This window comes from Pungitius pungitius, chromosome 5 (genome assembly GCF_949316345.1).
Source record: "Pungitius pungitius chromosome 5, fPunPun2.1, whole genome shotgun sequence".
Classification (NCBI taxonomy): domain Eukaryota; kingdom Metazoa; phylum Chordata; class Actinopteri; order Perciformes; family Gasterosteidae; genus Pungitius; species Pungitius pungitius.
In genome coordinates this window covers 17,055,344-17,069,415 of record NC_084904.1, presented here as the reverse complement: position 1 = coordinate 17,069,415, position 14,072 = coordinate 17,055,344, and the positions used below count along the sequence as shown (strand labels likewise).

The following is a 14,072-nucleotide window of genomic DNA, read 5'->3' as shown; positions in this document are numbered from 1 at the left end:
TATTGGTTAGTTATGTTCCGGCCTGTCTTGGCCGACATTTCAGGAAACGTTTACAGCACATAAAACCATGAACAAATGTCTATGCATAAAACAGCACATCTTGCTGGAGGGTGGATCTTTCTCTGCAGAAAACCCGAACTATAACTTTAACTCTGAACTAATGTTTAACGTCAAATACTGTGTCAAATCTCAGCAAACACGGCCTGTGATTTGAAATATCTGTCAACTTGCGGTTTATTATCGTTTTAATGTAGTTCCTATGGAACTTTTTTTTTAGTTTTGTCATGGTGAGTTCTGTAAAATGGCTGCATCCAATAACAAGAACATTAAGCTGGGTTTGTTTCTGTCACATTTGTTTTCTGAGGGGTTTGAAGCCCCTTGCTCTGTTTTGACATTCAAACGTTTCCATTTTACAGGTGTCGTTTTGGGGATGATTCTAAAGACCTTCGCCGTCAAGAAAAACCCGGGGAAAGACATCTACATGCTTGGGAATTTCCTCATTAATCTTTTGGAGTTCGCCATGCTTCCTCTTATGGTCACACATCTGCCGATCGGTAAGCCACACGTGTAGGTCACATTTTGTCAATTGTTACATCACGGTACATTCTGAAATCTTAATTATTTTGAATAGAATAATCACCAATTACAGTTGCATAATTTCTCTCAATTTGACAGTAATATAAGAAATACTTGTAGAGAATAAATGAACGCTAAGGCAGAGTAAGGTTGCCCTAACTTTGCATGACATTCATGACATTATCATAGCGGTGTTATCATACTGATGTTCTAACTCACACCAGACCTCACACCATGTTTTTTATTATTTATAGTAATTCAGGATCTGAGTCTTGGCCTCTCCAAGAGAATCGCCCGGCCTTCAGTAGTATACTGTGTTGTGACCACTTTTCTGGCGATGGGTATTGGTAAGAGAAATACAAAACATACAATCTACTCTCAGTTGCCATTTTATTAAAGCAGTAAGGTACGAGAGGCTGTACTGTCCAATAATATAACAGTTCGAGGGTGTGGTTAGGCCCTACGCGCAGCGTATGATAGTGTACAGTAGCTGTTCACATTGACCCGAGCTTTTCATATCACTGTGCACTCAAAGTAACACGTTAGATTTTGCGCGACCGTTAGTTGACATTTTAGCTTTTAGCTCGGTGGCGATCGTCGGAAAACACCCGGAAATCCCCCTAATGATCATTTTGAGGCAATGTGCACTTTCGCAACCGGAAAATTAATGTGGACGTCATGAGCGATGTGAATGAGATATCGCGGGACCCAATGCTGTTTACATGCATGTACGGGGACTATTTTTTCTTCTAGACTGATGAAATGCGATACAAAACGTTTGATGGCTACAACTATTTTGTGCTGAAAGGCAGCTATTTACTTACCATTTGTAATTTTGCTGGTAACCGTGTTATGAAACCAATAAGGTACTTGAGGCAGTACTTTATCTTCAATAATGTAACTGTACGAGGGTTGACTAACTACACCCTCAAACTGCTACATTATTGAACGATAAAGTACTGCCTCAAGTACCTTATTGCTTTAATAATGAATCCCTCGTGACTCCCTCTCAACCAATCAGAGTTAAGTTAACAGGAACGACCCCAATTATCTTTTTATGCATCAAGTCATAATGATATGGTTTAGATTTCTATAATTCAAACTGCAGTACAACTACACCTAGTCCCCCTAATCCCTTGTTGTAATGAGTGTAGAAACCATGTTTCATTGAGTTGTTGAGCTTCCTGAGTTTTTTTGTGGTGTAGGACTATTGTTGGTTCTGGTGGTCCTACCCGGGTCGAGTCACAACGCTGGTGAAACAGCGCGTGATGAGGAGGACTTCTCCTCATATGAGGCCTTGTTTGATCTAGTATGGTGAGGTGAAAGTCTTTTTCTCTTATCAGACTTCTACAAGAAGTGAATAATATTTCTAATCTAATCATCTTTTCTTTTTTTACTTCATAGGAACGTTGTGCCACATAGTTTCATAAGGTCTATCATTCAACAGGTGTGATTTCTTTCTCAGATATTTGAACCATTCGGTGGAAAATGTGATATTAAAATGTGATTCCTTTCTTGTTTTCAGTACAGTTCAAAAGTTTCTTCTTGCGAAATAAAAGAAGTCAATCAAACTACTGGCCAGGAAATGGTAAACACCTTTCACAATGAAAATCCTTTCTTACGTTTTCTTTCCCATTGTTAATTATTAATACATGAAATGGCTGTCAGACTGTTCTCAATGAGCTTTTTATTTTGTAGAATACAACAGAGCAGTGTTGGGTGCGTGATTACGGTCTCGGGCCCAACACTTTGGGCCTTGTCCTCTGGTGTGTTCTTTATGGACTCGGAGTCAACCTCGGGGCTGCAGCAATGTCCGGTTGTGAACACTTTGTGGACACCCTTCGTTACCTCAACAGGACCTTCACTCTTGTGATTAAATATTTGTGGTATGGCAAACACACAACGCATGTTCTCGAATAAAACCTCCGTACAATCAAAATAATATTTCAATTTGAGAAGAAAAAAAAACTATACAGTTTAAAATGTTTTATGCTAAGATACTTTTAAAATCAAATATCCTGATTCTTTCAACAAGTTACCAAAGTATTGCTGTAACCTTTTATTCTGATCTTACCTTTCCAGCTTATTACCCGTAGCAGTGGTATTCATGGCTGCAAACTATGTTATTGAGGTTGAGGGAAACTTCAACGAGATTGTCTTCCAACTCACAAAGTTTGTAGGCGTGGTTTTGTCCGGGTACGTCCTCTTTTGCACTTTAAGGACTTTGCAATGTGTCTGTAGACCGTGGCTGTCGGTGTGTCAGGTAAGTCTTCACTGAGTTATGCCCGCTGTTTTTCAGGCACATCCTCCACGTATGCATCGTCTTACCACTCAGCTACACCCTGTGTGTGAGACGCAACCCCCTCCCCGTCATTCTGGGGGCTTTACCGGCCATGAAGAGAGCCCTGCTCATCTCACGCAGGTACAAGTATTGTAGCTTTGTGAAAGTGAATAATATAATAATTAATAGATAATTAATAGGCATGCGAGAACTAACAAGGGGTCCGCTGTATCTCCAAGCTCTGCGATCATGCTGACTTCACAATGCTGTGAGGAGGAAAACATTGTGGACAAGCAAATCACCAGTTTCCTGCTGCAGATCAGGAACTACTTCAACATGGACGGAACGGCTCTTTATGAAGTGGCGGCGGCAGTTTTCCTCACGCAACTCAACCACATGGATATGCACTGGAACCAGCTGATTTTCCTTTGGTGAGTCACAATCAAATATTGTTTGCTCACTCACTCAGTTTCTTCTGTTTCATCGTATGAAGCGTTGGGTTTATACACACTGAATTAATTTGCTCCCCCAACTCTGATGGGAGTCTTACCTTTGTGTTTCTGTACTTTATTGTACAGAAACACGTCTGCGCAGTGAGTATACTCACTGCGCAGACGTGATGATGGTTAATTTTTAATGCAGTGGTTCCTTTGTATATTTAAAATATTGGTAAATTATTAACTAAATAGTTGTGTTTAGCACAAACTCTCATAGACTCTGAATCAACATGAGATCGCAGTGTGGCCCTCATATTACTGGACAACGGAGGAACTTGATAAACTGGGAAATGAACACAGAGACACTGAAGCAGTGTCTCTGTGATGTCAATATGTGATTCCTCAATATGTGATTCCTTAGAGCTGGAAAAAGAAATAAAACAAAATGGTTGACTCTGATGTTTTGTCTGCAGTGTGACAGTAGCGGCGTCCAACATTGGAGATGAAGAGGTCCCAGCTACCGGAACAATCACCACTTTCTTCATATTGACAGTTCTTGGGATTCCTTTGAGAAACGCCCCCCTTTTGTTTGCAGTAGAATGGCTGCTGTAAGTTAAACCTGAGTTGTTGTTTTTTCGAGTACTACTACACTTGGCATAAAACAAAACAAAACACAATGCATATCTCACAAAAGCACTCGTCTGCGGTTTCTGTCTTTCAGAGATGCCTCCAACACTGCTGTTAACGTCCTGGGAGATTGCATCCGTGTGTCTGTTGTTCAGCATTATTCTGAAGAGCAGCTGAGCGCGGAATGAGAAGGAATGAGCAGCAGAAGGTTCTTTTCTTCTAAAGTACTCTAAAATGTGTTGGCAGTACAGCACGGCTAGTGATTTTAAAACGTTGCAGAGAGATGGCCATAAAAATACTAAGTTTTAATTTAAGCCAATACTGAATGAAACAAGTGTTTGCATTTAGTCCTATTACCATTGATAAAACCGTGAGTCTTTTGGCTGGATGGGTTCCTAACCGGTGTTTAGTTCATGTACCCTGAATGTACTTTCTTATTGGCAAGACCCTGCCCACAAGGTCCACCATTAAGGTGGAACCACACTATACTGACCTGAACATAACACAAGTCTGAGGCATGCTATTTTAAAATGTCAACAGGAACTTGCAGTGTGGGCTCTTCGTCTTCCTTCCTTCTGTGTGAGGTCCTCCCAAAAAATGTATTGATATATAAAGCTTGTCATATTTGAGATGTTGTTGCATTATTTTCCCTGAATATAGAATCCCATTGGATTTAATAATTAAAATGAAATTGACAGAATGGCGAATGTTCTTAACTCCATGACTTGCTTGTGTGAGAGTACTCAACCTCCACCGCAGTGGCAGACCTCTGTAGAACATGAAAATGGTATCGAAACTCAAAATGATTCCTTTATTCTTCGTGACAGACTCAGTTTATTTGGTTGTTACACCACACGAAAGTGGGACGATCTCGTTGTAGGACTGATGAGTAAGAGTCGTTCTCTTTTTTGGGGGGCGGGATAATTGGTGATGGTTTTGTGGTGAGTGAAACAAAACCTGCAAATATTTCTGAATGCGTTCATCAGGTATGGTTAGTTGTGGTTATTTTTTTTTGAAATTTGTTTTCTGTGCATGCATTACCGAAACAATGTTTTAGTTGTACCTTTACTATTTCATTAACTCGGCAGCTACATGAGTATCACATCAAATTTCCCATCAAAAAGGAGAAGAAAAACAGATATTAAGGTTAGTTTGGAGACACCTATCTTTGGCTTATGATAACTCAGTCGGTCATAGTGCTTGTGTGAATCACGAGTCACTGCTGCCCAGAAGAGGTTCGGATCATTGAAAGCACTGCAAAGGCCAACAGAGTGTTCTCTGGCTAAAGATCCCCGCAAATAAATACAATTTACCACAAAAGAGGAAACTAAAATTGCCAGTATCGCCGTCTCTACAAGTGACGCAGGAGGACTGTATGCAAGGAGCTCACTGCATTTGAAGGCCGTTGAAAGATGCTTCTGTTATCGTGTGGATTGAATGAGATTCGCCTCAGCGAGTGAACTGCTTACAATAAAGTGCTCGGTCTCGCCGGAACTGGAGCTGACAGCGAGGGAAAGCAGCCTCTTCTGTGGGACGACCCAGTGCAAACTGTACAGTGATGGAGCGAACCACTGGACATTTCAGTTGTTGTCTCGTTCCTGCTGGAGCCCAGCTGATCCTTTATCCAAGGTGGGTCTTCAAATATAACAACAAAATTACTTTCCTTTGTAGTGTTCTTAGTCTGTTGAATTTATAGTCCAGAAAAGTGGCTTCCCTGCTGCCAGTAATTTACTAGGATGTTACAGAGAAAGCTGTAGTGCAATATTAATCTGAATTCTGACCTTTTAAATATGATGCTTTTCTAAACAAAAAAGGCATTAGACAAATTTGTAGATTCAACAAAGAAAAATAATACCTTTTATACATATATTTAGGGACACTGTAAAAGCTATTAACATTTTCATGTGCTTCTGATACTTCTTTTTTTTAAATGATCAACAAAAACAAAATAAGGTTATTTCAGAAGAAATCCCCGTGTCCTCTAGATGCAAAGCACATTTCTGACATGCAACTCTGTTTTTTTGTGGATCAACTACATTTAATTTGTCGTAAAGTGTATTTCCTGTGGCAGCTGTGCCATCTTTTCTCTCTGTGTGTACTGACAATAATCCAACATCCATTATTATGTAACTCTGCTGAATACAGATATTTATAATCCGAACATGCTGGAGTTATGACATCATCCGGCACTGCTGACCATGACAAGCGTTTTGGGGAAGCGTGCAAACCATTCTGTAATGGTAGGCTATGGCTGGAAACCCACCGGGAATGTATTATTGAGAGCTTGTGTGATTGATGCGTGGCTTAACTTGACATCTGTTTCTATGTGCCAGGGGACAATGGGTTGTCAGAAGACTTGCAAGGTGGAGAAACTCCTCAAGCAGTCACAGTGGGAAGTAACGTGGAGCCAGAAACAGAGGTTCGCCACCACAAAGAAGAACAACCGGGCGAGAGGCAGCGATAAGGTGAGCGTTGTGCGTTGTCCGCCTGTGTGCTGTGGGCTGTTAAGCTCTCGATGAATAGGCTTTGATTCGTCCGTGTCTGGACACTATCGGGATCAGCACTTGTTGATGCCTGCAGCAATAATCTGACCTCATCAGGCTGCACTCCTCAGCCAAAACTCGCCACTGTCACCAAGGCTCAACATTAATCAAATGAAGCCATATGTGGTTCTCAATGATTTTTTTTTTTTTTTTAATCACGGATACAGCTACCAAGCTAACAAGATATTTGTAGTGCAAGTAGCATTTGCTTGTTTACGAAGAGATTACACAACATTATATAATGCATTTTTGGATTAGTTTCTAATGGTACATACCCACACTTAAACATTTGTGCAGTTAGAAGACTGTAGTGTCATTTTCCTTAACTCCAGGTATCGTGGAATTGAGCCACTGGCGAGGCATTCCTGTGTGTCTTGTCCTTTTGAACAATGGCAGATCGATTTTCGACTTAATCTTTTCATCAAGGCAAAAGCATATTTTTTCTACTGTCAATAGCAGAGATTTGATTATACCATATGATCCACTGATATTGAGTGATGATTTGATGACTTTGATGATTTTAGCAGTTTTAGCAGGTTATCAAGTCAGTAATCGTCGGTGATGAAGTGGGATACTTGGAGAGGAATGTGTTAAGCCATATGTTCAAAGGGAGTAACAGGGGTTTGTTCTCATTTGCCGTTAATGAAAACCTACGATGCAGTGAGAAATGTGTGTGCTCCATTCAGCGGACCTGCCTTGCTCATCTCCTGACAGGGCTGGAGAAACAAGAGGCGTGTAGCAGGTAAACAGAGTGAACTTGGGACAGCATCAGTAGTTCGCTCTGCAGGCAAACAGCAGGAGGCAGGACGGGACCGCCTATTCAAGGAGGTGCAGCACCTCCCAATACAAGTTACCCACGCTCGTGTTGTTTTTATCGCTGCTGCGCCTCACACTGGGTTCTGTTATTGTGCAGAACCTTCTTCACAAAAGGCAATGTCAAAACAGTTGTTCACACCTCCAAACGCCGGCTGAGTTAAGGCTGGCCTCGAGCTCCTGGTCTGCCTTCTGACATCCTCTGACAGCTGTCTGAACTGGTTTGGGTCCCTTTAATATTCTCAGGTAGGGAGGCATCCTCTGAATCATTATATGATATAGCTGTTAAGGGTTTTATTAAAATGCTCCTTCAGCCCTTTTTCTCTTGCACCTGACCCAAATTTTGAAAGCACATGGACTTGTGAAGTTTAGATGAAATGCAAAAGACTTAAAGATGAAAGAATACATTCTCCTCGACGGGGACATATTAAAGACAGCCATTTGAAGGTCAATCATGACTTCTCCTTTCATAAATAACAGAATTAAAAGAGGTTCATAAACCCAGTTCTCCTGTGACAAAGAAGTGTTATGTTTGCACTTCTACTTTCAACCCAGCTCTGTATTATGTTTGGGTTAATCTCCTAATGGCCCTGGAGGTTACCTAATCTACAGTAAAGTTGCCCAGAGCAGCTGATGTTATAGTGAAAACATCAGTTGAACTTCCTGCTCATTGTCAGAGCTTCGTTTTTTCACAACCCATGTTAGAGGACAGGTGCGGGAATATTTGACATTAATTGTGCGTGATGTCGTTCTGCCTTGAGTGTTGACCTGCCGCCGTGCAGTATATAGCTCTCGATTGGGATTGCACTGAAGGTCCTGCTGGTCTGGCGGCTGGATGTAAAGGCTCTAAACAGAGGTAAGGAGCTGATGCGGTTGCTAGGCATCCCTCCTGAGGAGAGCATATCTGTTTCAGGCCCTGCTCCCACAACAGAGTGCAGCCCCGCTGTCAGCCACAGAGGGCAGCCTCCTCTTCATCTCCCCAAAGAGAAAAAAAAAAACAGGATGGCCCAAATAATCCCCTGTAATACCCTTCTGCACTTGATTCCCTGATCTGTGATTGGACGGTTTTGGTGTGGCTGCGGTTTGTGGTAGCTGATTGGTCTGTACCACCGTTTGGTGAGTATTCGACTCGTCAAGCTGAGCCTCCAGGTGGCCTGTGTGGCATAATGACCCAGGACGAGGCTCGGCCGAGTCCCTGTATCAGCTTGCAATGGAATAAATTGCAGAGAAACAGAATGCAACAAAACCAAGACCAATGGGGAGGACCGAGAACCTCACATGACCTTGCCAGCTTCAACCGTGGCTGCTCATCAGTGGCGGTTAGGTGGTCAGGCGGCACGACGGAGCACGTGGCTGGAGGGCTTTATTGACAGGATTATCTGTGACTGCTGAGGATAAGATAGAGAATGAGCCATTCTGATTAAGGGAGACAAAAGACATCCTGGAGAGGAAAGCGCTGCTCGGTGCTGCTGCGCACTGCACTGCCTCTGCACCCCCTGCGTGCCTGTGACTGAGCACGCACGCGAGTGTGTGTGTCTGTGTGTGTGTGTGTGTGTGTGTGAGAGAGAGAAAGTGAGAGAGAGAGAGAGAGGGAGAAAGGGGGCGTGTTGGTGTGTGTGTGTGTGCTCTGCTGCACAGCCACGGTAGTGTGAGTTGAGTGATGCTCTCTCTCTCTCTCTCTCTCTCTCTCTCTGCCTCTTACTCTCGCTGCCTGGCTGTGCCTCTTTCTGCCGAGCATTGATGAACCATTTTATGCTACAGAGCTGCCATAGCCATCGTCCTTGTTCTGCTGCTTTCTGTCCGTCCTACACAGCGGGAAAACACCTGCCTTTGCTAAGGTACTGTACCATGTACTGTCTGCTGTCAAGCCGTGTGTGAGTGTGTGTGTGTGTGTGTGTATGTGTGTGTTTTGGGAGCAAAAGATTGTTGTGCTGCCTCTGCTGCAGGATCCCTGTGCTGCTGCTGCTGCTGCTGGGGGGATTAGGATCATCATGTCTTAGTGTTTTTGACTCTTGGCGACTGCGATGCTTAAAGTGTATTCATAGCACTCATGTGAGAACCTATGCTTTCATGCATTTCTTGAGAGGGATACACCGTTTTTTTTAGCTGCTCTGCATAGGATACTCAGAATATCCAGCTCTGACAGCACTGAGTGGAGCCAGAGGACATTGCACATCATTTGCATGCCATGAGGATTCACTGTCATATTGTTATAATGAGTTTTTCATCCTGACTGAAAACATGCTGCAGTGTGTTTATGAACACTTTCCAGCAGGAGCAGTGTGAGCATCGTCGATGGGGGATGTAACATAATGTTTAGGATGGACGTCGGTGCCCGGTTGTCACTGTCCTCCATGTCTGTGAAATTACGCTCTCTGCAGACTCCTCAGGCAGAGGGGATGTATCAGTGTTAAGTTGAATAAAATCGTCAGTGTAAATTCAGTTTGGTTAATGCAGTGCCCGTGTGTATAGTCATCCGCTGCTCGCTCATTGCGTGCATGGATTTTGACCAACATTTGTGCAGGTTATCCATCAGTGCTGTTTACCAGTGTAAGATATCTCTTAAGGCTCTTAAGAGACACTGTAAGGTTGGTGTCCCCCTCCTCCCCGCTTCCCACAAACCGGAAAAATGTCCTTGGGTGTGTTTGTGTGATTGTGTGTGTGTGCATTATAAACGGTCGCCGTGGATTGTAGAGGGTATAAATATAGATGTAAAGCATCCGTGTTTCAGGGTGTCGTGTCACCGGCCACACGGCTCAGATGCAGCGAGACATGATCCTATAGGTGGCAGTCACGAGAGGAGAGGGCGGCAGGGTGAACAAACAGTGGAAGGTGAACTGTGATTTCTTTTCTTTTTTTTCTTACTATGTGTGCACACACGTTTGGATGTTTGTGCCGCCTCCCAAGGTCACTCATTTCAAGATCTGCCCGTAATTAGGGCTGTCAGACTCGACCCACACCTCGGGTATGAGAGAGTACTCCCAGACACTCATTCATGCTGTAGCTGCTCCTGTCTGCCTTGACAAGCTCGCATGGCCATTCATCATTCCACCGGTTATCCCTGAACTGCCAGACTCTTATTTTCAAGATGCAAAGGAGACAGGGATTCATATTTATAACTAAAATATTCTCTGCAATGATTCGGAGAGAGGAGACACACAGAAGTGTGTTGGTGGTCGGGGAGTTCAACTAAGCCTTGGGCCAACTAATATTTGCATGAACCTCCCGGTTGTAGCACCAAACAGGGTGGGGTTTAACACATGGGGTATTCAGTCAGTTGGTTGTAAATCACAAACTACTGACTTTAATATAAAAACTGCCGACTGCCCACTGATTTTATACCACATTGGAGCAATTTGTCATTTGCACACGTTTCTTTAGGACAGTGTGTAGAGTGGTCTTCTTTGGTTGTTGCTGTAAACGGCGGCCTGCTGCGTCTGGAAATGAGGCTTATGAAAGCCCGAGTGACTCTCAGGCCGCTGGAAGATGCAGCGGCGTGAGAGGAGCATGGCTCAGCGTGCCGCTGAGTGGCCGAGGCTCTGCTGTAGTAACAGCTGGAGCACTGCTGCTGCTGGCGCCTGGATGTGGCCTGGATAAAGCACGTGACCTCGCCACGGCGCGAGGCATTAGTGACACGAACAGCAGGGTTGCATTACGCCGTCTTCACTGGGAAATCTATGTGAGGATGGCTCCGGGAGAACTCGGGCATGGAAAGTGCGTTATCATTGTCAGCCGCTGCAACGCTCGGGCTCTGATTGTCCGAGCGTCCCGTGCATGACAAAGCAAGCGTCTGTCTCCTGGGTGTCCGGAGGGAATCTCCATGCGAGGGCAGATTTTGTAGATGTTTTGCACTGTATAAGCCCCAGGATTAGAATCTGCATTGTGCACGTGTTCAATGTATGCATGTGTGTGTGTGTGTGTGTGTGTGCCCATGTTCATCTGTACATGTTCTTCTGCTTGTGCGTGGGATAGTTGCAGGTTGTATCTTGACAAATGTGCATGTTTACTGCACAGGTTTGTGTTGCGCAATAGCTCCCCTCCGCTGAAATGTCAGACACGTTGTGTCCAACTGTCGTCACGTCGGCAGTCTGCTGCACTCGCACACAGACAACTGTAATGGACTGGCCGCCGACTTCTCTTGAGGGCAGAGGAGAGTAGCCGGTAATCACCTCGGGGATCTGACTGCATTCATAATTGATTGTTCCTGGAGTTGATCGACGCCTTCCACTCACTCAGATGGACAAACACTGATCTAGTGTAAACAGCACGCCATCAGATGAGAGCCCAGAGGTTAGCTGTGGTGATTCCTTTGCTATTTGTTTTCCCTGGCGTTCATTTGTACATGTGACTGAGGCGCTTCCTCAGAGCCTCGTTGGTGTTACTTTGTCATGGACACGCAATTGGTTGTCTTTCACGGGATCAGTGCAGGGCCGCTTGGATTCCTTCCGGAAGGTGGGCGATGACGCCTGAGGGTGGGGGCTGGGGACGATTATGTGGATCTTGCCAAAATCCACAGGCAGTGATGATTATTCGTCAGGATTTTCTTTGTAATAAAAAAGCTTATCTCCACAGGTTCAATCTCTGACTTTTTCTCTCTCTCTCTCTCTCTCGCCCTCTTTATCTTTCTCTCTTTTTCTCCCTCCTTCTCTGGCTTTCAGCTTGCAGTTTTTTTCAGTATCGTATTGGCTTTGCACAAACTCATATTCTCTTCATAAAGCGCAATCAGTTTTACTTCCATATTGCATAGGTTTAGTTAACCCAAACATGCTAAATTGTATTTGTACAAAATAAAAGGCGATGTAAGGCGACGTGAACCCTTTTTCATTTGATTCATTGGACTTACAGTTGACAGCAGTAGGCTGCGTTCCCCGGACGTCTGTGGTGGTCGTTCAATGTTCATGTCCTTTCTATACAGACATGTTGTACTGTGGGCAGTGTCCGCCTTGTTGGAGGTTAACTGCACTCTCTTTGATGATGTGTTATTGGCATCTGTGCTTCAAACCCTTATAGCCAGTCAGTTCAAGGCACCTTTGCATTTTCTTCAACACTTTTCATTTTGTGGACAATTAATGGGATGCTAATGGACTTAATGCTCTGTGTTCATGTGACGATGTAATTGTTTCTAATGTGCCGCTCAAGTGGAATTTCACAGCAGATTACTAGAAATGCTGTGCATTTCTTTTTTTTTGTTGTTGCAGGGATTCATCTTTGTTAGTTGTCTGATAGGCCATGCTACATTGTGCTATGTTATAGGTCTCTGTGTGCTCGGTAAGCCCGCTGTCCAATCCACTGTCTCCATGCTGGTCCATCAATGAACAAGGGCATAGGGTAATTGCATGAAGAAACTGTAATAAGGTAGATTGAATTAGCTTTGCCCTGACTAAAACGAATTAAAGAGGCCCTCATGACATAGTGACACCCAAACTGACTTATTACACCGGCTCAGCCAGATATATCATAATATTGCGTATTATCTCAAAGTAGCTGACCGCCAAGGACCCCCAGCCCAACACGGGTTTGAGGAAATGCCTGCATGCTGGAGACAATGGTGTTTAATTCTGCTTAATTAGAAGTGCCTGCATGGAATATTCGTCCTAGCAAAAGGCTTACCCTGTGCATTATCATTACACATCATCACAAAGGATGAGCCCACACTGGTCTGAAATGTCATTCAATCAGATCACATACAGAGTAATGAAATGTTGTGGAATGATACTTCTAAAAAAAGAAACTGGCCTTATAAATAACGTAAAATGATCTAGGTGTAGTTCATTCATAATAACATTAAACATTATCCAGTTTACTCCTAGTTTAAGTACTTTTGGTAGTTTGACCGGTCACTTTAGGCTTAGAATAGCTGTGGGTGCATTAATCTTCAGTACGTTGCAATTCCCAGAATAACTCCATGCAGCCTTCTGACATATGGGGATTTGATGGTCCCTTTGAATAGGTTGTTTTCACTTATTAACAAGGCATCCATTTTGACGATATTGAAACAAAGGCCCCTTCCCCTATTATTTTCCACCCAGGCCACAAATAACTGTAGAAGTAGGTAACTAAGTCACCTTCTGTCACGTAGGCGTGGAGGTGCAGGCGGAAGCAGGACTCAAATGCAGGGTCTTCCACGAGAAGTGCTCTTTATTTCACAAAACAAAAACCGACGTGCTCCAACCACGGGAGACATTAGACAATGACGCGACAAAGGACAACTGGCACACAGGGCTTAAATACACAAGGGAGGTGCAGGTGATTGGACACAGGTGGAGACAATCACGCAATCACAAGACAAGGCAGGAAGTGAAGTTAACCCAGGACCACAAGAGACATGAAATTTCAAACTAAAACAGGAAGCGAGGCCAAACCGTGACAGAACCCCCCCCTTAAGGACCGGATTCCAGACGGTCCTAAAGGAGGGTGGAACCTAGAAAAACAGACAAGGGAGGGAGGGCGGGGAACCCAACAACCCCCGGCCGCCCAGGGGACTCCAAGGGTCGGCGGCACGGTGTCGGGTCCCTCCGGCCGGGATGACCGCCGGCCCTCAGGGTCTCGGGGGGCCGACCGCTACGGCGGCCGGGCCTCAGGGTCTTGGGGCCCCTGCCGGGTCGGCGACCGGGCCTCAGGGTCTCGGGGGGGGCGGCCGCTACGGCGACCGGGCCTCAGGGTCTCGGGGGGGGCGGCCGCTACGGCGACCGGGCCTCAGGGTCTCGGGGGGCCGGCCGCTACGGCGACCGGGCTTCAGGGTCTCGGGGGGCCGGCCGCTACGGCGACCGGGCTTCAGGGTCTCGGGGGGCCGGC

General features: G+C 44.7%; 2 protein-coding genes across 3 annotated transcripts in view; both read left to right on the top strand.

Moving 5' to 3' along the window:
* Window positions 1-1,983: 1,983 nt before the first annotated feature.
* Window positions 1,984-4,568, top strand: LOC119225475 (excitatory amino acid transporter 3-like). The gene is made up of 8 exons (XM_037483356.2): window positions 1,984-2,023; window positions 2,102-2,164; window positions 2,275-2,462; window positions 2,659-2,772; window positions 2,876-2,998; window positions 3,097-3,288; window positions 3,768-3,902; window positions 4,016-4,568. Exons 2-8 carry the CDS (start codon window positions 2,162-2,164, stop codon window positions 4,107-4,109), a joined length of 849 nt encoding a protein of 282 aa, XP_037339253.2. The 5' UTR covers window positions 1,984-2,023; window positions 2,102-2,161; the 3' UTR covers window positions 4,110-4,568.
* Window positions 4,569-6,277: 1,709 nt separating this feature from the next.
* rimbp2b (RIMS binding protein 2b) overlaps window positions 6,278-14,072 on the top strand; it is a 64,954-nt gene continuing 57,159 nt past the window's right edge. The window contains exon 1 of one of the 2 annotated variants that reach the window (XM_037481812.2): window positions 6,278-6,386. The gene's annotated coding sequence lies outside the window, so the exon portion shown is untranslated. The remainder of the gene's footprint in view (window positions 6,387-14,072) is intronic. The other variant, XM_037481819.2, reaches the window with a different exon arrangement.